The sequence below is a fragment of the Colius striatus genome, chromosome 15 (assembly GCF_028858725.1).
Source record: "Colius striatus isolate bColStr4 chromosome 15, bColStr4.1.hap1, whole genome shotgun sequence".
NCBI lineage: Eukaryota > Metazoa > Chordata > Aves > Coliiformes > Coliidae > Colius > Colius striatus.
In genome coordinates, this window is record NC_084773.1 from 9,379,684 (window position 1) to 9,404,260 (window position 24,577).

At 36.1% G+C, this 24,577-nt stretch overlaps 1 protein-coding gene across 1 annotated transcript in view; it reads right to left on the reverse strand.

Annotated features, from left to right (window-relative positions):
* Window positions 1-24,577, reverse strand: part of IL17RD (interleukin 17 receptor D) — a 44,321-nt gene that overhangs the window by 9,570 nt on the left and 10,174 nt on the right. Inside the window, exons 2-10 of the mRNA XM_062008250.1 lie at window positions 9,879-9,936; window positions 6,558-6,683; window positions 4,699-4,817; window positions 4,127-4,247; window positions 3,122-3,166; window positions 2,873-3,024; window positions 2,006-2,071; window positions 1,414-1,468; window positions 427-537 (exon numbers count right to left, since the gene is read on the reverse strand). Of these exons, the coding sequence (XP_061864234.1) occupies window positions 427-537; window positions 1,414-1,468; window positions 2,006-2,071; window positions 2,873-3,024; window positions 3,122-3,166; window positions 4,127-4,247; window positions 4,699-4,746 (598 nt within the window). The 5' untranslated portion in view covers window positions 4,747-4,817; window positions 6,558-6,683; window positions 9,879-9,936. The remainder of the gene's footprint in view (window positions 1-426; window positions 538-1,413; window positions 1,469-2,005; window positions 2,072-2,872; window positions 3,025-3,121; window positions 3,167-4,126; window positions 4,248-4,698; window positions 4,818-6,557; window positions 6,684-9,878; window positions 9,937-24,577) is intronic.

Sequence of the window (24,577 nt, forward strand, 5' to 3'; positions counted from 1 at the left end):
TACTTTCCTTCTGGTTTAAACTAAATATGAATTAGACATTTCTGAATGAAATGAAGGAGTGTTTAAAAACCATAAATGTACAGATCTGTTTATATTCTACATGGCTATACAGTACTTTCACAAATTAACTCTAAACCAAATATACTTCCCAACAGCAATTTTGTTCTCTGCTTTCCACAGCAAAGTCTTGATTTGTGATACAAAACTTTCTATGGCAATAATTTGCCATCAAGCATCAATTAAGAATTTACTACAAGTTTCGACACACAAAAAAGCTGTGGGAAGAAGAGAGAGACATATAGAAAATGACAGAAAGTTCTTCAGATAAAGGTATTTTTGGAAAAAACCTAATAATTTGGATTAAGACTTTTTTGGTTGTGAATGTGCATCTTTAAATGAAACTCTGTAGTGAACAAAACCTCTTACCTTGCTGTTTCTTGCGGCACATCACTGTGAAAAGCGTTGCAAATGCTGAAATGACAACTAAAGGGACTGTAATGGCAACAGCTCTTATCGGTCCAGCCCACGGAGAATGTACTTGGAAAAATAAAGCAGAATTAGCCATATGCAAATAAGCTATAATTATCTAATCAAATCTTCACACTGGGAACATAAACCTGCTGCAGTACACTATCTTCAGGTAATTCTCAAATATACAGTAGAATCAAACATGATGTTCTGATCCATTTTTAATAGTCTTTATGCAGATTTCCCCCTCACTACATTAGAATATGAGTATACATTAGAGTAACTCCAATAAGTAATAGGTGCTGTATGCCAACTAATATCTCCCATCATGGGAAAAAGCTGACATCATGGACCTGTCAGATTTTGGTTCCAGAACACTGAACTAGCCACTTAAAAAAACGCGTTTTCCTGTGCAGATTGCCTGTAGCAACGTGCATGAGGATTCAGTCCACTTTGCCCATTTCCTTCCTGTACAGCTGTGCTTTGTGTCTGCAGCTGCACTCTGAAATCCCTATTTATCTTCTAATTAACTGGTCGATATACAAACATGCTAAACATTCACCTGACAGGTTTGCCATACTGCTTCATCTCAAGACTGAAGGACACAGGCAGGCAAGGTGTTCAGGCTGCTCTCAGTTTCATTACATAATTTCCACACTACAGCATGCATCACTTGCATGCAATTAAGATACAGGCTACAGTTCTTCATATCTACATATACACAAAAGTGACTTTCCCACAAAGATTGCCACTGGTATCTTGATGTAAACTGTACTCAGTAGCAATGTACAGTGCTGCAGATGGTCAAAAGACCACAAAACAATTGCCTCACTAATCTTCATTATGGCAAAGAGGTCAAATCTGTATTTACTTCCAACATAATTCAAACTTAATTTAAATTAATAAGGTAATTAATGTAAACTGTTTAAAAAACATAACTCATACCTGGTTTTAATGCATAGTGCATTGTTTTCCTCGTCGTATTAGTGTCATCAACCAGCTTTGAAAAGTAAAAGTTGTATTTTATTTAGTGGAAATTGAATTTTTCTTATTTTCTGCAATATTTAAATCTATGACCAGACATGAAGAAACTTACAGTTCAAAAAATTTTAAAGCACCATAAACTAGTAATTAGTGAAATTATTTGTCTTTGTTGATATATAGTTTAACCTAACATTAACTTTCAGAGTTCAAATATTGTAATCAAGACAAATCTTTTTAAGTATAGTAAAAATTGACCAAACTACAGAACTCTAATCAAAGAAACAAAGACCCCCTAAAAAAAACAAAGTCCAAGGATTACGTAGATCCACAAATTTACTTTAAGGCACAGATGAAAATGCTATGCACTCAGGGAAACAAAGCTATGGAAAGGTCAAGAACAATCTGTCTAAAAATTTTACTTGCCCAAAGTAATTCAATAGGGATGCCTAAAGTCCAATTAATCAACAAGTGACTTTAAGTATTTAATTTCAGTTAATTCTCCCATTAACATAGTTGTTTAGCAGCTGTACAAATGACTACTTATAAATATTACCTCAATTATATAATCCCCTGGAGGTACATTCTGAAGAATACAACTTGTAGTATCTGTGTTTTGCTCCTACATCAAAGAAAGACAATATTTTGCAAGCTATTCACATACTTTTAAAACCTAGTAAAAAAATATATTTACATTAATTCATAAATATACAGTGCCCTCCTGTATTAGGACATCTTAAACCAGTAAAACTAAGTCTCTCCATTCAAATATTCAAAGACTACAATCTTCTGCCCTCAGAACTAAAATACGATTTATCATCAAAAAGCTCTTAAATACTTGGTCAAATACATAAGCTCTACATTACACCCTGAAGCTCTGGAGCTTTCAGAGACTTAGCATGAAAGGTTGACCAGTGAATAAACACTACTGAATATGAACCAAAATTAAGGAAACTAATACAGCAAATTGCAGCTCCCATGAGATGACTCAGGCATACAGATGTACAGAAAGCAGAGTACCCAATTCCACCCACATAATAAAACAAGAACTGACTTGTGATTTCATCTCAGACAGGTCAGCTATGAAGTGGCCTGATTTGGTGCAAAGGTGAAATTAATAGGTAGGAAACAGTATGTATAACAAACACAATAAAACTACAGTTTGAAGTACTAATTAGTTGTAAGATCTTCAAATAAAGCAATCTCTTCCCATTTGCTTATACTGTTCACATCCAATGGGGCCTTCAATGAATGCTATCACAATACAGATACTACTCACATGAAAAGTTTAAACGTAGTTTAAATACTTCAAATGTGACAGTATTCTATATTACAGTAAGTTTTTAGAGTTTCTATAAAAAAATAGAACATCTAATGTTAATAGGTTTTATGGTTTTAAGAGCTGCAAAGCTCAGCGACGTACCTGTTTGCAGGTCTTTTGCTTAAATGGCCCTTCATGCTTAAGTTTGTAGTGAAGAAAGTAATATCTAAACCCGAAGTTGTGAGGTGCATGATCAAAGGACACTTGCATGTTAAAACCCTGCTGGGTAACATTCAGACTCCTTGGCTTCCAGTCTGTCAAAGAGATATTAATGTATTGTAAAAAAGTGACGCTTTAAGTACAGAAATTTTTTGTAAGGTGAACATACAGAAGGTATTACATTATACTTACAAGGTTTGCAGACAAGATTTTCTGGCTGTAGCAGCAATTCACATGCTAGAAATACATGCAAAAAATATGAATAATACAGTATAAAAATGCTATGCTGAATAGAACAAGGGAGTTCATAATTTAAGACGACAACATCCCCACTTCTTTCCCAGTCTCTAATATGCCTGGAATAAATATATTTTGAAAACTCAGCTTCTTCGTTGTTATTTCAAGTCCTCCTTTCTCATCTTTCTGTGAGAAACAGAGGTTCATAAACTTGAAAATAGCATTCTGTACTGAGACAAAAGGGATAGCACCAGGCACAGTTCAGGAGAGGAAGTCAAAACTACCCTTAAATACTTTTACTCTGAATAAATAAGTATGCTGAACACTATTACAAAGATGACTGCAGTCTGTGTCAGCAGACAGACTTGATTTGAAGAAAGTTTTGTAGAGATAAAAAACCTAAGCAGGACAAATACTAATGTTTCATCCCAAAGGGTAGCTGCAGTTTCCCATCATGCTATTTAATCACTGAAGAGCTTACACAAGTTTCTTCTCTCTAACTCCAGTGAGAATGGCTAAGTAATTTTAAGAAATTCAACATGATTTGTTGCTATCAAGTTTTATAAGTACTCATTATCTATCTTCGTGTGTCTGATTTTCAAACTGTGATCTGAAAAACAAAACCAACCAGAGCTCACAATGTCCAGAGATAAGCAGCAAGCCATCTTCAAATGTTCTGGAAAAATGGGAGCAATCCTCCTGAAGGGCAATTTGAGATAATCTCAGATCTACCTGGGATTTCTAGTTGTTGCCAAATAGGTATTATCATACACCACGGGTTTACCTGTGGCATCCAAATTCTTTTCACTTAACATCCATATCTTCATTCAAAGACTATGTCAGTAACTATCTTAACCCAGACTTGTCTAGCATCATCATCTACCACTCTGTTGGGAAGGGCAGGGGGACACTCATTGGTGAAGAGATGATATGCAATACTACACTGTATGCAATACTTACGTCTAGTTCGGAAGAAAAATGGATGATAATTACTTTCATTTTTAACGGAAGGAAAAGGAACAATCTTTACAAAGTAATCTGTTTCAAATTTCAGATTTACAAAGGGCTGGGATTCCATTCCCTATGAAAAGACAAGATTGCAACATATTTTAAAACCAACTATAACTACTAAATGCATCTTCCAAAACAAGCCCACAGGTATGTGAACATAAGCAGAAATTATCACATTAAGAATCCTTTATCTACTCCTCTGTTACACACTGACATGAGGAATCTCCATTTAGAGCTGCTGTGGACCATCACAGACGTGCACCTGTACTCCAGAGTCACCCAAATGACAGCTTCCAGCTTCAGGAAAGCTTCTATAAATGGGGACTAGATCTGTCACTAGAGCAACAACTGTAATTAGTTTGAAGAATAATACTTTTATGAAGCAACTTGCAACCTAGTGAATGGCACGTTGTATGAGCATTTAGATGGAGATGTATTTAGATTTATATGCAACATATAAACTCCTTGCCTACTCACACAATCAAGCAACAACGAAACTTTTTTTGAAACAAAGCACTTACTGTTCGTTTAAAACTGGGGCTGAGCTGCTTTGGATCTTTCAAAACCATCTGCTGGCATTGTCTTCCCTCTGACTTTAACTCCTCAAGTATTACTCGAAATCCTTTCAGGTATTCAATCCCTGCAAATAGCAGGACATTTAAATAGAAGACTAGTATTTCAAAACACTAAATGCAGTATTTATGTCCTTTGAATGTATTGCATTTGTCTTTAAAAATAGAACTTAACATTTGTATGAAATATATTTGTTTTAATACCTGCTGCTGTATGTCAGCTCTTCCTGCATTTTCTATCTGGCCTATTTAAAATTCAATCCTTGACAGAGGCTGCGATTATTAAATACTTGTGTAATGCTTAGAGCACAGCTGGGGCTTCCAAATTATCACTGCAACAGAAGTTATTACCTTTATCACCCATAGGGAATATTTTATTGTACCTTCACATTTCCATTTTCAGCAATGAAATACTTTGTTAGCAAATTACAAAAATAGTCCTTTATAGCATCTTCCTATAATTTCTGAGGCTATTAGACTAAAGTGGTAGTGGTCATTACATCTTTACTTCCAGTGTAGTGTGGGACAACACAAAACTTACATGGACTGGAATTTCTTCCAGTGCATGAATACTCCCAGCTATTTATAACTGATGCCAGAACTACACCCACTTTTTCTAACTTGCTCTAACACAACTGTCAATAAGGTCTTTATAGTTCTTGGACAGTTCTTATTATGTAAATACTTCATTAGAAGACTTGAGTCACGGTGATGCAAATGTCACAGGACAATGTCAGAGTGTCACCCTGTGATAATTTTAGGCAAGGTTCATCATGAACATCAGCAGGTATAAATACGTATTTCAAATAGTCTTGATAATTTTGTACAAATTTTTATCTGAACTGATTAGACAGTCATTGTTTTTACCTTTTAATGTGGCTGACAAATTGTCTGTAATAAGAGCTGGGAAACTGTAAGCTCTATTACTTCCTTGCTGTCCACATTCGCTTGCATTGTTAGTATTACATTCAGTTAACTTAAGCCATTTCTCTGTTTCATCCCAATGGTTAGTTTAGGTAAAACTAGATAATCAATAAATCCACAGCAACACATTGCAATACACTGAAAGCAAATGCAGGAGCGAGGGTGCCATTATGAATCCACATCGTAGAGCACCCATTCTTCCTTCAGGATACCTCAAGTAACAGACGTGAACCATTACACCTGACACAGAGATCAACTAAGGGTGTCACTGTCAGCCTGTATATTAGATATTAGCAAAGCTTAGTCCTTCAAGAACTTAAAAATACATAAATAAAATATAAAACTCTCTCCACATGCCGCAGTGGATCATCTTGCACGCTCCAGCTTTGGAGACTACCACTCCGGGGAAAGCAATGTACTTCCACCGACACTTAAGTGATTGGGGAATATTCTTAGTAATCAGACCTGACAAGCAAACACACTAAAGTTTGTATAACCATGATTATATAATGTTTTCCACCTTTAAGACAATCTGCATCCCAAAGAATCTTTAAGTGTATTGGCAACTGAAGTCAATCAATGCAACTGAAATGCATGAATGCCTTGAGGCAAAGAATAGAATCAGGGCTATTACACAGTTATGAAGATCAGGAAAAATTCAACAAACTGGAATAAGAGCAGCAGCACATGGCTGCAGACAGCATCCTAGTTTTAAAGGTATTTCAAGTGAGCTAGCAAAAGCAGCAGCTTCGCAAAGCTGTTAAGGATTTCTTCCTTAAGTAGTTTGCTTAAATGACTCCAAGCATTACTTAACTATTTTACTTAATACCAATCAGCAAGAAGGTAATACCAGAGACATCAGTTCATTTCCTTCTACTACTTACCGATGGTATTTGCTGTCCAAAGTATCGTCACTGCCACCTGTTCGTAACAAGCATATTGACTGATAGTTATATTCTGCACATCTCCAATCACATGTTTTCCCACTGAATTCAGGTAAGGTGTGCAGTCTGAAAATACAGAGAAATACATTCTAGTGTCAGAGCAAGTAAACCATAATCTATTCAAGCATCCGGTTTCCAACATGAGCCGTATCTTTCCATGTAAATAAAGAAGTTCATTTCCTAACATTTCTGTAGGATTGAGCGAAGTAGAAGTACATGTGCACTATATATTCCAGAAAAGTAAGGGCTATACAGTAAATCTAGATTAAGCTTTTGTCTCAGGACACTGAAAAACACAAATCTTCACAAATCACTTTCACAAGTTGCACAATCCTAGTTCACAGAACTCCAAAGAGAATTACCAGTTTATAATACCAGTGTAGGCTGCACTACAGGAACAGCAAGAAGGACATGGGTTGCAACTCCTAAATGAGAACAACTTTTCCCCACTAACTACTCAAAAACATATGAGGACTGACATTAATTCTGTCCACGTGCAGTGCTTACAGCAAGAATATGTTGGTCAATGATCAAGCATGTATGAGGAACAATAAACAATGTGAAGCTTTAGAACTGGTGCTCAAGAAGTGCTTTTTAACCACAATACTGCCTGACCCATGACAAAGATCCTGCCACCTAAATCCATTTCATCCATCATCCATTCAGTAGTCACACTCCCAAAGAATATTTTCCTACCACTAGGTCTAGTCAGAACCGGTTTTGTCTTGTTATTCTCACCAAGTACAGCGTACTCCCTAAAGTTATAGCTCTGAAAACAAGTTATTATAGAAAATCTCATCTTTCATTTAAGGAAATACAATATAATAAAAATATTCTTGACTTTGCTGTTAAACTTGACCATATTTTCAAAACAAGAAAACAAATAACCCCAGGGTTTGTTCCTTTTAAAACCTTACAATGGTTAGGCTAAGATTTTATGGCAGGAAGCAATGCAGTGGGAGCACAGTGTGATGAAGATGTGTAGGCACAAATATTCCGCCCTTGAGCTAGTGAAGCCAACATAATCCAGAAAGTATTGACCAGTAGATGATGTATTACTGACTGATGATTAAATCTAAAAAAGCTTATGTAACTTATATGCTATGTATTTGTCTATACAGAGTTTGTAGAAACAAAACAAGAAAAATCAAGTACCATGATAAAACTAACACAGGAAATTCAAATTTACTTCAGGTGTGACATTGAAGTCAAGGAAAATAAAATTACTAACTGGAAAGCAGTTTTATAGAATGGCTTTTTACTATGAATAACAATGGAAAGGAGTCTTTTACTTAACTGCCACACAAACAAGAACAAAACAGTTTGTACAACACTGCCTTTTACAAAAGCTGGGCAGTTGGTACTTACTCTGCTGTTTGGAGAATGCTGTTGCTAAGAGAGCATGACAGCATGAACTTCCTCTTTGGAGAATAGGGTATCTCTTTCAATGGAAAGTCTGAAGTAACAGTTTTTTGCTAAGTCTGGATCAAATTAATAGCCAGCCTGAGATTTTGGACCCTGGTTACTAAAATTTTATAGTCGAATGACAATTTGCCAAAATGGAATATAGCACAAATGTCTCAAGTTCAACTGAGAGTCACTGATTTACATTTTTAAACAGCAACAGATTGGGGAAGAAAACAGCAGGGAAAAACTGCACTTTTCCGGAAACCACTTATTTTACTTGAATATATGTGAAACATTACAACATACGAACATTTGTGTTTCACTCAAATAATCTAACCAACTAATTTAACAACATAAAACACAGTTTGGTGTGTGGCACAAAAAAAGCCTGTAAATCAGAGTCAGCAAGTCAAATATTCTTTTATGCTAGCTTATTCACAATAAGTGTGCATTTCCATATTATACAAACTCTTTAGCCAAGGTATCATGGAATTCTTTTCCTAGCACTGCAGAACTCAAATAATAACTTTGTCACGGAAGCACACAGTGCCAGCAGCATTTTGAATTAACACCTGTCATTGGTTAAACACAGTTCCTGGTGCCAGGAAAAAACTTGACATGTACTAGGACTTGAACAGACTCTATTGTGTTAACTAAACATGGGGATCTCTGTTTTGACTGATACTATTTCCTGGTTTTCTTTATGCAGATTAAGAAATCCTCACTCACTTGTAGCAAGCACCTACCTCTTGTACAATCTGACATCTTTACATTTTGCTCATTTTAAATATTAAAAAAATATTAAAATGTGATGTTAAAGTCTCAGTGAAGGACTTCAAATTCAGGAATTACCAGAAAAACTCATGCTCTCAGTGATGAAATTTTACCCACATTCAGGGTCTGAGGTAATTTCTTTAGGTAGACAAAGAACCCAACTTGGGACTTCCACTGGCATTAATACAAACATTACTGCTGTGAGCTAGGACCTTCTCTTGACTGTACATTGAGTTTATATTGATGATGGCTATTTACTGCCAAAATAAGGATATATTTCTAATGTAGTTAGTCTTACTTCACTGACTAGATAACATGGATGACAAAAACCTTTAAGAATGAAAACAGTAAAATATAGTCATTTAGTTGAGATTTTGAGAGGTTTGAAGTATTATTGCTACCACCTGCTTATTACTATTATTAAGCTAGAGATTACTTTCTTGTTTAGCTGCAAAACAGACCACATCTCCTGCAGTAGTAAAACCATCTGTTTTCACTGAAAATGTAAACAGCAGTTTTCTACAAATCTGGCCCTTTAACAGTGTAGCCAATGAGAAGTTCCAATTAGGTGAAGAGAAGCTATTAACCTTCAATATTCAATAATAATCCATGCAAAGACACATTTTTAATACATTTCCAAATATGCAAATACCTGTTGCACATTTTCTATCTTCAGACACACTTTACATCACTTTCCCCCAAAATTACACATCAGAGAGAAGAGACATAAAGCCTGAAATAATCTTCTCCTGTGATTTTGTGTGTAATGAACCTTTCAGTGACCACATTCTTTCACAGAATAAACCCATCCTCTATAATTTTCTAGTCAAATACTGGACAGGTGACGTAGGCTGATCTGAAAGTAACTACTAGAAATTATTAGATTGTTTCATTATCAGCGAACACAGGAAGCAAAAGATCCACCAGATCCAGTAAAATCAAATCTAGATTTTTAAATTATGTCAATACTAAAGAGCTCATGCTATTCTTAGAGACATTCTTGAGAGACATGTCACTGAATATTTATAACTGTGATGGATTCCTTGATTTCTGTGAATATAGTGCAAATTTTCAACTTACTGTCATATTTAAAGGTGATATTCAGTAGTCCATTGTTCTTGATGACTGATGAAAGCCCCTGTAGAGAAACATCAAGAGAATAATTTGAATAAAGGAAACTCCTTGGAAGTCACGAAGATTTTCATTTCATACTTTGCTGGAGGATGATAGAATTCATATTTTTCCTTCTGTTTGAGACACCATCCATCAGTCTGAGAAGTGAGAGAACAGATTGCATCTACTCGCATGCACTTACCTGTCATCAAATTTCCAAATGTAACACGCAAAGAAGTAAAGACAAAGAAAAATGAAAGTTGCTATACAATATTTGCATGAAGACATGACATGGTGATGACTTGCCCAGTAGACATGAATCGTAGCAGCTTATTTTTGAAATCAAGTTATGTGATGTTCTCAGCTTCCACCATCTAGGTTAACCATGCCTGTATGAAACCCACACCTCTGATCACGGTTTAATGACAAATCAAATTGGGTTCTCCAGGGAAAAACACAATGCAAGAGAAGAGACGAATGCTAGCCTAAAAAAAGCTGATTCTCAATTCCGTAGTCAAGAAAAAAATCTATCAGTAGTTCAAATAGACAGAAGGAGGAATGTCACTGCTAAGCACTGTGGTCACAGCACTTAGGCTGTGTTTTCTTGGAGAAGGTCATCTTCAGGAAAAAAAAAAAAAAAGAGGAGTGAAATAGTAGAACTGGTCAAAGAGCACCCATCACCTCTGAGATACTCCTCAGAACAGGTGCCTGAAGGACTCTGTATTTGTCGAGTGGGCAAACTAATCTACCAAATTTTCAGCACACTGAGAATTCATCTATAAACATTTTTTTGTGTAAGTCTAATATTCTTACAAGAACTACACATAACTCAAAGCTTAACATAAACTGAGGTATGATGAGCCAAGAACACAAAACCTTTGGTGTGGTTCATCACTGTGCCCAAGTTGTATGTGAGAGAAACTTACTACAGAGAGAGTATCAGAGTCAAGTGTCTAGATATGTGCCCACATCTATCATGAAACTATTCTATACAGATATATTCATATGTAACTTAAGTTTCTGTGCCTGATACAATTCTTGTGGAATTTGTATTTCCAACTTCTTTGATTCTATGTGCTTTATGCACTGGATAACCTTTCTGCTGTATTTATTTGTATGAGAGCCCCCCGTACAGAGCACCTCAATCATTTTACCACGTATTGTGAATATTTCAAAGAAATATTTGCTGAGAAGAGCTTAATTAGACAAAACACAGATGGAGAACTTAAATGTCAATCTTCCCATTGATTATAGCTGAAATCAACAAATACCTCAAAGAGAACAAATGAAACAGTGAATTTCCAACTGCAGTAATTCAGGTGATTTAATACCATACATTTTCCAGTAGAAGTGCATCTTGTAGAAATTCAATATGCTACAACAGATACCCTTTTCTATTATCAAATACTACTAAAATAGATGCTACCATCTTTGCTGAGTGTCACAGAAACCAAGGACCAAATAGAGAAGTACTCCACTGCTCTCCCAGCAAGGAAACCAGACACATACGCAAGCTGATGCGTTCAGTGTCTTTTCTATATCCATGCAAAAGAACTTTGGACTTCAGAGACATCAAAATCTTATCCTTCAGAAAGCACAAAAATTAGTTTTGCAGTATAAAATGTGGCATCACCCTCAGCTTTAGACACAAAGGGGAAAATTCTAACACTGATTCTTACAGAGTAATAGTATTTCCCAAGAGGCAAATGTTTACCATAATCTTAAAAACATACCCATTCACACAATTGCATCTGATATTACAATTACAATGTAAAGGACAGAAGTTAATATCATAAAACGACTTCAGCAGTAATCACATCATGATCACACAGAAACATTCACTGTCTCACCTAATAGTCAGACATAGGTGAGTAGAAAGAAAATCAAAGTATGAGTTACTTTACCTTAAAAAAACCCAAAACACACCCTGTAGAACATTACATGAAGAATCAAAGCAAAGTAGATTTTATCACACTGTTAGAAGTGAAATTTGTTATCTCACATTCTTAGGTGGCTTTTTATTTAACTTTGATTTAGTTTGGCATTAAACATTTGGTTCTACAAAAAAAGTTTCCTGAAATAGGAAGGGATCAATCTTTTCAGTCTTAACTTTACTATTAATACTGGTTCTATTCTGACTCATTTTCTGTTGCTTAAGCTATATAAAATCTCATTTCACTTCTTACTATAGCAAAACAATATTATATTTGAGTAAAAAAAATAAACAAGAAGAGTAACTATTGACTTCTTAGATTTACAACTAAACAAAGGCAGATAAATCATCACATTGTTACTTTCCTTCTTTTGGTGTTCTAGAGTTGAAGGTTTGAGACAAATTTCACCAAATCCCACAGAAAATTAGTATGAATACTTTAATTTTTTTGATAGTATCTTTTATATCCTATATTTTAAAAAAACATATAATATAGCAATACTTTTTACAGTATTGTTAATTATATTACTACTGTAATGACGGTGACATCACAAAAAAATTAACAGTAGAAACAGAAATCCATATACCATAATCATCAATCAAGAAGATACAAAAAGTAAATACAACATGTAATCAAACTCAGCAGAACCTAACCAGAATATGATACTTACTGGTTGTGAACCTTTGCTCCCAAGTGTATGAAAGGTGCAAAAAGGTTGCTGTAATTTGTGAGAGAATTAGAGTCACCTTAAAGCATTGAGCTAGATAATTGGGATATGATTTACATGTAAAAACTAAACAATCTGATTGTGTTAAACTTTGGTATTAACCCTTTGAGTACTTACTGCTGTGGGTTGAAAAATATGTTCTTCCAGGAAGCATTCCCTTGCGTTTAAACCATAAAGTAATTGTGCTATTTAAATGGCATACAGCTAAGACAACTTTAGAGTATCTTACTTGAAAGCCATAAAAACTAACGCTATGGCCTTAGGGCTCTACATTCTTAGTTAATTAACCAGGAATGTTTGTTGAATTTACATGCAGCTTCTAATTTATTTTGTGCTTTACTAGAAAGCAAGTCTCCATTGCCTGAAGCTTTGACTATAAAGCTTTGACTATAAAATCCCTTTGTCCCACATACTTCTATACATGCGGTCTGAGAAGGAATACATAGAAAGGAAAACAGCTAAAACATTTTTCATGAAGAACTATAGACCACTGATCTTTAAACAGATAATCAAAGTTGAAATGGACACAGATTAAATCACAAGAAAAAAAGTCTTGTTTGTCAAAAAGCAGGGGGAAGGGGGACATGGTTGGAGGCTGTTATTCATAATATTAAATGTCACATTATGTGAGATTAAGGCATAGAACTCCACAGAATACATGATAAATCAAGAACCAAATCCTGCATCTATTGGGTAAGCAAGCCAGAAAGAATTTCCATCACCTATCACATCCAATTAGAGAGATTCATGTTGAATCTGTTCCTCAATTCACATCAACAACTTGGACAGTTAAGGTTAAAAAACTTGTATCTTAAATCATCCCAGTTCTGAGTTACACAGAATACACATCATCTCTTGAGGAATTAGTAACTCATTTGGAAGTTCAAGGCATATGTAGGTATTTAATTTTCTTTAAATATACATCTTTCTACATGAAAGAGCACAAGTATTAATAAAAGTCAAAGACTATTACATGAAGTAACCTGTATTTATGTTCACTTATATTTTTCTAATACCTACCCTTCATTTATGGAAAAAACTTACTAATTAAATGTACTTGCAACAATACTTTCTTCCCATTACTGTGCCAGAGCAGAAAAATTACATTTCCAGAAATAAAGCTTAAATTAAATGTTAACCACTAATTGTGCCTCTAGTAAAATTAAGGAATGGTTGCCATCAGAGGTGTAAATTAAGGACAACAGAAAGAAATTGTTAAAATCAGCGAAAACTGTTGTTGAACTTTTATTCATCTAGAACACAGAGTTTCATATCTCAAAGTAACATTCACTTCTTACATTTGACAATTCCTGCCACACAGCATTGGTGATCTCAGAACTGTCCTATAAATAACCATCTATACAAATAATATTGAACTATACTCCAACATTCAACTTGTGTTGAGCATTCTTCCATTCAATAGAGGCAATTTATGTCTGTGAATAGGCACTGTCAGGCAGCCACTTTAACATCAGTAGGAAATAGATAGATGCTAGCACTAATTACAGAGATCTGGTAAAGGAGGTAGGAAATCACTGCCCCTCAAGCATAGTATTGTGCACCAGACCAAAATAGTAATTGTGATTCATCTTTCATATGTTGTTAATCAGCACACACATGGTCCTAATTTCATGGTCCCACAAGGCAAACTGAAGGGACAATTGTTTCTGAACTCTAACATCAAGATGAATAATCAATGTTTACCACACTCGTTGCTCAGTAAACTGCAAGCTTTATATTTGACATCCGCTGTTTTCATTTTAAAGCTTCCTTGGTCATTTCAATCAAGTTAAAGGATTTTCTGTTTCTACAGCCATCAGTAAAAGAGATGAATTATCTGTACCATTTACAGGCCTACATTTTGGATTGCTTCCAACAGCATATAACAATATATATTTCAAATTAATGTTTGGTACAAAACTCCTGTGTGATTCCATTGACTATAAAACAAATTCTAAATCCTAAGTGGATGCGTTTGTAGTGTTACCACCATACCCTTGGAGTAACTGACAATGTCAACCATAAATTTTGTTCAGATTGTCCATATATATATATATATATATATATATATATATATGTGTGTGTGTGTGTGTGTGTTCCTGCATTGTGTGCACGAATTATGTGGAAAATATAGTAAAAAATTTCAGTAACACTGGAGGAGTAAGTTTCATTAAAAGTCATTTCAAGGAGCAATAGGCTTCTCAGTGCCTATTTCATATTTGAAACAGGGACTTAGATTCTGCCAAACATTTTTCGTGTCTTTTAGTAAGATTTTCAGGAAGTTGGTTTCTTCTAATGTAAGCAACATAATTATTTACATGAAATTATCAGATTTCTGTTGATTCTTTGTTGTTAGTTATGGGTTATTTCACTGCTTTGTCTTTACAGCCACTGCACACAAGTTCAGCAGCAGAGAAGCCAAGCATGTCTTCATAGCATTGTATCTTGAATTGAGCCTGAGATACGGAAGGTAAAGCATTGGTTTTACTTCATTATAAACTAGGTATTGAGATGGGAAGAAAGCATTAAGGAACTTCATGATCCACCCAAGCCGGATTATTCTCTTATTATAGAAGCTAGTTAGCAAATTCTTCCCTAACACACCCTTGTCAAGAACTGCCTGTCACGTCCAAGGATCCCCATTTTAATTCCATGTCACTTTTGAAAATTCAACAGTTCACCTCCAGGTGGTAGCACATTACTTGTACACAACGGTCCTTTCAGACTGAGTAGATAATTTAGGCCCTTCTTCTGAACTTGAAGAACCCTTGTTTCATGTGAACACATTTAAAGCTTTGACTTTCTGAGCATATAGCTCAACCTTCCGGGAGCAAATGCCTGGTGACCCAAGGCAGGCACAATTTACCTTCCTTTGTTTAGAATTGTCAGGCATGTTCACATTTCGCATAATGCTACTCCATCTCCTAGAACAGTTTTTTGCTTCAATTTAAGCCCTGTAACTTGCAATAAACATTATGAAGTACCCATATTTGCCTTTTTTACAAAAATGTGCTCACTTAACCAACAGTCACTCTTAATCAACAACCCTCTAAGAAGCACAAAATTCAAAGCCAGGACTCTATAGATGGCCCACAGACTGAGTTATAATGCACACACAGCAACAACAAAAAAGCTACACAAGAATCTGGGAAATGAAACTTTCATTTGAGTAACTGTAAAACTTACTTTCCTAAACTAAGCATAAAGAACTCATACTTCATTTGTTTAAGAATATTCCTGACCTTTTTTTATTATTAAAGAACTAATTTTTTACAAAATGATAACATTTTCCATGGTTTTACAGTTGATTTCCCATATAGGTAATTATATTTTGTCTGAACAAATTCTTCTGCCATTTCAACTTTCTCAAGTTCCTCCCATCATGAAAAGATACTGAATTCAACAGCTGTTGACTTAAATCCTGCCAGAGGATGAGGTGCTCCCTGAATCTATGCATGTATACTCATATGTCAGCTAGCTTCAAGGAGGTCTTTTTGGATTTTAGGGGTGAAACATAATGACTGAATATCACCAGCTGCAGAGTATCCAGGCTACACAAAACCCAAAGAAACAAACAAAAAATAAAATTAAAAATTAGTAGAAATGTCTTCTCATTATGTCTCATTCTGGGCTATTTTAGATTGTTTAAAAAGGTAAACTGCAACGTTACCTTACACGTTAGTCAGTCTGATAAGAGAGGTAAGAAGTCACGTAAGGAAGAAACACTACAGAGGTATTTACAACACGACTTTTCAGTATGCAACGTGGCTCCATGCAGCTGTTCACTGAATGCATGTCAACTGGTTTACTTTAAGGAACAGACAGTTCTTAAACCCATAAATTAACAACAATAGAAATAAGTTCAATCCATACTGTTTGCCGCCTACCGTGAAAATGCTAAATCTGAGTCAAGGCTAGGAATTCCATGCACCAAGGCATGGCAGAAAAAGGGTACCAGGTCTTCTTTCTCTCATGCAATTTGCAAGTTTGCCTAAGAAGCTTTCTATAAGTTTGCCCTGTCACACTTAATTGTTTTCCAGCTTTGTTGTGTGAATCATATTTGGTAAACTAAAAGCCTTCTGGAAAAAAAAAACCACAAACAAACAAGCAAAAAAGCCTCCAAGAAGTCAACAGAATAAATATTTTCAAACAATGCAGAGTTCCCACAAACATTACTGAAATGTGCTAGTATATTTGGACAAAAGCCAAAAGTCTGAAGCTAAAGCAACATTCCCTTAACTGTGAGACATAGCTTCTGGCAGGGGAGCTGGGAAAAAAGATTAGGTGTTTGGGAAGGGGAGGGAGAAAAAGAATGCCAAGACAGGTGCATGAATGGCCATTGTGACTGGGAAGGGAGTGCAAATGGTAAAGTTGCTTTTAGAAGGGTGAAAGACAAATTAGCTTGAGAAATGCTGACTTGTGCTATAAACAACATGGAATAATTCACATCCGAAGTAATGGAGAAGTAGAAATTAATGAAGCCTATAATGTATGCTTACTGCTTAACATACAACATAGCATTCTAGAAAGTGAACAAGCTAGCTTTTTATTCTACTCAAGTTGAAGTACACATCTGTTCTTATGGTGGGAAGTTATCCACAACTTCAATAAGCCTAAAGGGTCCCTCACACTTAGAGGAACCATTGCACAAGAACTGCATTTTAACTTATGCCCAAGTATTTTTAAACTACCCTGTCTCAGAAACCATTAAACAATGTATTTCCATTCATTTAATCAACTGTCCACTTAATGTGTAAATGTACAAGCACAGTTTTTCTCACCTAAAGATGTTTAAAGAGAGCCAGAAGACAATCAAAGAAAGGTTTCAAGAGGTGACTGAAGCATAAGAACTATTGCTATATATTTATATGTATATAATATATATGGATATGTCCATTCATTTTGCTACCAACTTTAAAGAAAGATGTAGCTTCAAGAGGAGAGAACATTAAGGGAAAAGGAAAGTGAAGAACTATACTGTAGAAATAGAAATTCTTTCAAGATTTTATGCTCACAAAGGTTTGCTGCTTCCCCTAAATCGGCAAGTACTTGCAACCCAGCCAGATCAAAAAAACGTCTTCCTTCAAAGCTGAGCTTATGCAATTGCACCTGGAGAAGAACTAAAGGAACTCAAGTCCAAAATCATAAATGGTTCACTAATAATGTTCTGCTGCCAGATTCCTACCTTTCAAATTGGAAACTCCTAGCATGAGCTCTTTGTCTGATCCTAGCTTTCCTCCAAAGAAACAGAAACATCTGTAAAAGTAACTAGGATTGACTTAGTTGGTTCAATTTTAAGCCTCAGTTAGAACACAATTCACGATTGTGACTATTTCAGGGTTTTCTTGCTCCTTGCTTCTCACTGTAATGCCAAAGTGCATACACACACACAAAAAAAAAAAAGCCCTAACAGTTCTGAGGGACATGGTCATCAAATAGGGATTAGCTGCTTTATTCATAACTGTTCTGCCTAAAAAACTCTAATCCAAACTTTGTTGCACTGCTGGAGACTTTCATTGCAAATAATATTAGAGTAACCAGACTGGAGATACTCCATTTGGAGTACAGGGTGAATTTATCCAATCTGTAACTTCTGAAAATAATAAGGACAGCTACTTACAAGGAAACCTTTAAAGCAGAACATCACATAAAGGCTGGAATGTGAAAAATTTGACATAGCACATCTATTTTGTGTATAATCACACAATGTCTTCCCCAGTCCTAATCCTTCTCCTATATTATTTGAAAGCATCACTGAAATTCTTTCAGAGGTTTGCAGATGGAAAATAGGAAATATATGTTCCCAGAAACTTAATTTTACTTCTCCCTTACACAAACAAAACATAAAAGAACAAGAGGAACAACTAAGGGAAGTATCATATATTCACAGGGGCACATGACTAAAGAAAACTAATGCTTATCAGTTTTGTAGGACCAACACTTAAACAGACCAAAGTTTAGGTTCTGGAGGATATAGAGGTAAGGTAATTCAACAGTGAGTTTACAGATTAGAGTGCCACAGAGCTCATAAAACTTTTTAAATAGATGGGATTTGGGATTGTTCCCTCTTAATCCCTCCCTTTGAAGTAATGCAATTATTTTGGACATAAATTCCTGTTCTTAGAGTTTTAGAAACACACAACTGTACTCATCCATAACAACTTAAAACTGAGAATTGGTAAGCAGTATGGTTCAATTCCAGGAACAATCCATTGCTTGCTTGCCAAAATCCCATGTTTCAGCTTTAAAGAACCTTTCATTAGTCCCTCAACAATATTTTTAATACCTCACATGAAACTTGTTTTTCCAGGAGATGAAGTAAAAAAAACCAACTTTCTTTAAAATTATACAAGCATCTCTTCTCAAAAACCCATCTTTTTAAGATATGTGATTTTAAGAGGCTCACACAATGAGCAGCTAGGACTTCAAATGTCATAGGCACCTACTCAGTACCTTTGGCCAAGGGTACCTTTGGCCTTCAGTTCAATATCATAAGGGACTGTGCTGGTTTTGGCTAGGTTAAGTTAATTTTCTCCCTAGTACATAGTAGGAAGGTATGTTTTGGATTTGTGCCGAGAACAGTGTTGATAACACTGTGATGTTTCTGTTTCTGCTGAGCAGTGCCTGCACACTGTCAGAGTCTTTTCTGCTTCTCATTCCACCATACCAGCAAGTGGGCTGGGGGTGCACAAGAATCTGGAAAGGGACACAGCCAGGACAGCTGACCCAAAGGGATACTCTGCACTACATGATGTCATATAAAGCTGCAAAGGAGAGGAAGGGAGAGTGTTTGCAGTGATGGCATTTGTCTTCCCAAGTAACCATTATGCATAATGGAGCCTTGCCGTCCTGATGAACACCTGCCGGTCCATGGGAAGTGGGGAATTAATTCCTTGGTTTGCTTTGCTTGTGCAGGTGACTTCTGCTTTATCTATTAAATTATCTTCATCTCAACCCAGGAGTTTTCTCACCTTTACCCTTCCCATTGTCTTCCTCATCCCACCAGAGGGCAGGGAGCAAGCGGCTGTGTCGGGCTGTGTCAAGTAGACAGTTGGGGTTAAACCATAACAATCTTTTTTGGCATCCAATGTGGTGATCAAAGGGTTTGAAACAATGACAGATTTGACTGGAATGTGCTAAATCAAATTTATAGCTGTTATTGCTGTTTAGCTGTTAACTGACAGGCTTCTGTGCTTGCCATGGGACTTTCTTGCCTCACTGTATATTGAAGTCTTGTGCTTCTTAGTGGCTCCTCTTTGCTGGCACTGCTTGCTGTACTGCTTATCATCTTACTCTAATGGGCCTGGGAACATTTGATAACAGTAATGGCAATGTTCCTTCTGTTAAACCACAACAGTGATGTAAGAATCTCAGGAAGTGTCAAATTGTTCCACATATAGCCCCATTATACAGTCCGCTCACCGAAAGCAAGAGGCAGACTGCTATAGTGTCAGAACAGACTAACATAATCATAGAATCATGGAATAGTAGGGGTTGGAAGAGACCTTTAGAGATCATCTAGTCCAACTCCCCTGCAGAAGCAGGGTCACCTAGATCAGGTTGCATAGGAACATGTCCAGGCGGGTCTTGAAGACCTCCAAGGAAGGAGACTCCACATCCTCCCTGGGCAGCCTGTGCTAGGGCTCCCTCACCCTCACAGTGAAATGACTGTATCAGGTGTTTTTTTACCTCAATGGGAAGAAAAAAAAAAAAAAACCAACCAGCAAAAATGGAAGGACCATTATGTCAAACAAGATGTCTCAAAATACCTTTTCGTTAGACGTAGAAGTTATTGTACATCAACTATGTTACTGAAATAACTTACCTTTCCCTAGAAATCTGCCCCTAGGAAGTAATCAAATATTCATCTCTTTCTTCCTTTCACAAAGTTAAAGGACAAGCTGCATAAGCTGGCTTCCTGCAGAGTTAGAAACAAGTCTCGGTTGTGTTGTCCTTCCTTCTAGCCACCTTAAAGGTAAGGCTTTGGTTCCTTCACAGCTATGCATTGTTACTCCCATGTCCCTGAGACAAGCATGCTAACAGAGATTCCTGCTGCTAAACTGTATGATTTTAGCCAATAAATTTCTTCTTAGAGTCTCTGTCTAGTCCCGGTCCACAGACAAAAGGAAAGTTACTCTGACTGCTTAAGCAGTAACACAATCAGCAGCAAGGATTAGAAGGTCCAGTGCTCACTGTGTACTGATGATCCCCATGGTTGAACTTCAGAGATGCAGGCAGATACATTTGGTGGCTGCAGATTTAAAGCTTCAGCTGGCAGGGAATTTATACACTCCTGCTTATTCTCTATGGAGTGCAGCCATCATATTTGCTGCCAAAAAAATCTCCATTTGGAATGTGTGAGAAATACACACAAAGCTGCATAAACACTTCTGGACCACCTGAAGGATACTTGGAAAAAAGAGCAGCCAATTATTCCAACTATATGTGCCCGTCTCTGCAAGCAAACTGGAGCTTCCCCACTTAGCAGAGCTGTTCCTTCTTGAATGGCTGTTAAATTGTGATCAGTGCAAGGGATTTGGACACAACACAATAAAACCATACAAAATACAGCCTTCGGAGGTGACACTGCTAAGAATGTTTGAGAACTGCCAATCTTGAATAAAGTTTATGTCAGAATTCACCTAACAGAATCATAGAATCATTTGGGTTGGAATGAGTCCAGCCGAAAACCTGACTGCCAGGTCCAGGACTCAACCACCTCCTCAAGTGCCACACCAACAAATCAAGGTCTTCTAAATACCTCCAAGGATGGTGACTCCCCCATTTCCTCAGACAGTATATTCCAATGCTTGTCAACCCTTTCAGTGAAGAAACTTTATCCAATATCCAATCTCAACCTCCCTTGGTGCAACTTGAGGCCTTGCCTCTTGTCTTATCACTAATTACCTGGGAAAAGAGATTGATCCCCACCTTATTACAACCTCCTTTCAGAGAGTTGTAGAGAGTGATGATGTCTGCCCTCAGCCTCCTTACCTCCAGACTAAACTTAACCCCAGTTCCCCCAGCTGCTCCACGTCAGACTTGTGCTCTAGGGCGTCCACCACCAGCTTCTTCACTCTTCGAACATGCTCCAGAACCTCAGTGTCTTTCTTGTAGTGAAGACCCCAAAACTGAACACAGTATTTGAGGTGCAACAATGATCACTGTGGGTGGATTACTGTTAACTGTACCACTACCTTTGATACTATGTGGTTGATGCACAGTATTTTTTTTTCCTCATAAAAAAGAGAGTGTCAAATTCAGAAATTCCCATGGAGCACAAAGCAGCATCTGATCAAAGCTGCTTTGATTCTCCTAGAGTTTTTATTTTCACACTTGGCAAATCCATCTTTTTTTTCCCCTAATTTTGCTATTCAACCATCTCTTTACAAAGAAGAGCTACTGCCATCAAGATGGTAGAGGTTTCTCACAATACTTTAGGGGGAAAAAAAAAGGACAAAGAGACGATAGGACACATACAAATCTTCCTGTGTGTTCATCTCTTCAGCACTTGGATTTGAAAAACATTAGCAATCCTTAATTTTCACTGTTGGGAAAAATAGGAAATGTGTATATTTTAAGTATATCTGTTCTGGCAAGCTCTTCAGGCATTATGTGCTCTCAAGTTCCATGAGCTTTTTCACTACTTAAAAAGGGAATCGAAATACCATTTTAAAAGAAAAAAGATTTAATGTTTGAGATACGATTGAAACTCCAGTCTGACTGCATTCAGTTTCCACTAATAAAAGTCACACCCTATGGATATCACACTTTATAATAAACTGTTTTACTTGTTCAAGTGTAAGAGATGCATTCTTCCTACTTATTTCATGTGAAGTGCTTCTTAAAGAAGGCCAAAGCAAAGGTTATACATTTTATCTGTACAGTATGTGGCTAGTTAATAACACCTGGTTTTTATACCAATTATAATACTATTAATCCACTACTTGACACAAAATGTGGTATCTGCTAAAACATTGACACTACGTGCTTGGGCTTTAAATTACTTAATTGTTGCTGTTTTCTTAACTACTATTGAAGCTCTTGCTATATTTTCATTCTAAATCTGACTGACAGATTGCTCTTACCCACTTCTTAGAGCCTCAGAGCACTTTTTGTTCTTGTGTTATTGGTCAAAATCAGATTATAGAATTAACAAAAAATACAGTGAAGAAAATCTATACCTTCCTAACTTTTAATTCCTCAGTCAAAGCAGCTTTCTTGAAAATGATAGATTTCTATACTCACTAATAAATAACAGGAAATCACATTTTGGGAAAAATAACAGAAATCCTAAACTCCTTACAATTAATACTGATGAGTATTTAAAAGGTGTATGTCAGGAGGATGGGGCAGCCCTTTTTCCTGTAGTGTCCAGGGGTAATGGACAAAAGCTGGAACACAATAAGTTCCACTTAAACTTAAAGAAAAACTTCTTTACTATAAGGGTGAGGGAGCCCTGGCACAGGCTCCTTCTCTGGAGGTTTTCAAAACCCACCTGGATGCTTTCTTGAGTGACCTGATCTAGGTGGATCTGCTTCTGCAGGGGGGGCGGACTAGGTAATCTTTAGACGTCCCTTCTAACCCCTACCACTCTGTGAACTACACATTAATGCACAACAGTATGAAAAAATAAATATTACAGGATGTCCATACATGCTGAAGATAAAAACCTAAAACTTTTTCACCCCTGGTTATAATGTCCTCTAGACAAACATATCCATTTGAAGTGCTTTAAATACTTTAAAACATAGAGCAGTTCATTTACTATTTAACACCTGAAAAATACACAGAAACTTCAATTTGACTGAAGTTTTCATTAATGAAGTTACAATCCATGGATCTTGTATTTCATAATACATTTCAAAAGGATACTGAAGAAATCCATTAAGCTGGAAGAACCTAATCATCACACAGGAGTTCACTCTTAGGAAAACCCAACCAGTTACAGAAACAAAGGTGTGAAGCAGTCTGGCCACCACATTGCAGCTCATTCAATTGCTGTTCACCTGGCATGTATAGATCTCTACCTGACAATACTCTACTACTATTTCTCCTGACTCGAAAAAAGGTTAAGGTATCAATACTAACACAGAGAACGTATGAGACATTAAGTTGTATCTTTACTTAAGACAGCATAAAGTAAAAAGAAATATTTGAAAAATATTATACTCTTCTTAAATAAAATACTTCAAGTACATAGATATTCACAGTGATTTTTCCAAAATCAGACACTTCTGCCTTAGACCAAGAAGACTGAAGCAATTTGAAATGGAAATATTTCCTGTCCACTCACTGCCAGTTTCTGTTCCCAGAGTGATATAACAGATGACATCCAGTACAATAAATTCTTTTATTAACCATAAATTTGAGACTGCTTTAGGGATTTGAAGTGTTCAATTTCATGCTGAAAAAATGTAATGTTATCCACAGACCATCAGCATGTGTAACAAAAACAGAGCCACAGGTTATGCAACTTTTATCAAATTATTAAAAAAAAACCCTTCTGAATTGAAAAATACTTGAAGAGGCATTTAAAAAGAAGAGGTTAAAATTATTTTAAGAGACACACTAACAGATTTTTTTTTTCTCTAGGAAACAATTTCTTCTCACAAAAAGCTCTTTAAATAGAAAGCCAGCATCATAAACAAGTTCCCTTCTAGCAGCCATCTTATTTAAGAAGCCAGAGCTACAACCTAAGTTTGAAGAGCTTCAGCATTTAAATATAGAGATAAAAAAGTTAAATTGGACATGTACTGCTCTCAAACTTTCACCTGACTTCTTTTATCAAAGTTAAAACTGAATATATAAATAGCTAATGCTAAACCACTGAACAAGAAGATAAATACAATACAGAACACAAAACCTTTTCAGTTTAATCCTTCATTTCTATTAAAATAAAATTATGTTCTTGTAGTAAATTGAGAAGCAGATCCAAAGATCACCAAGTTTCACTTCCAGTACAAATCATAGCTTACAACACTTAAATGCCACTTAAACTTGAT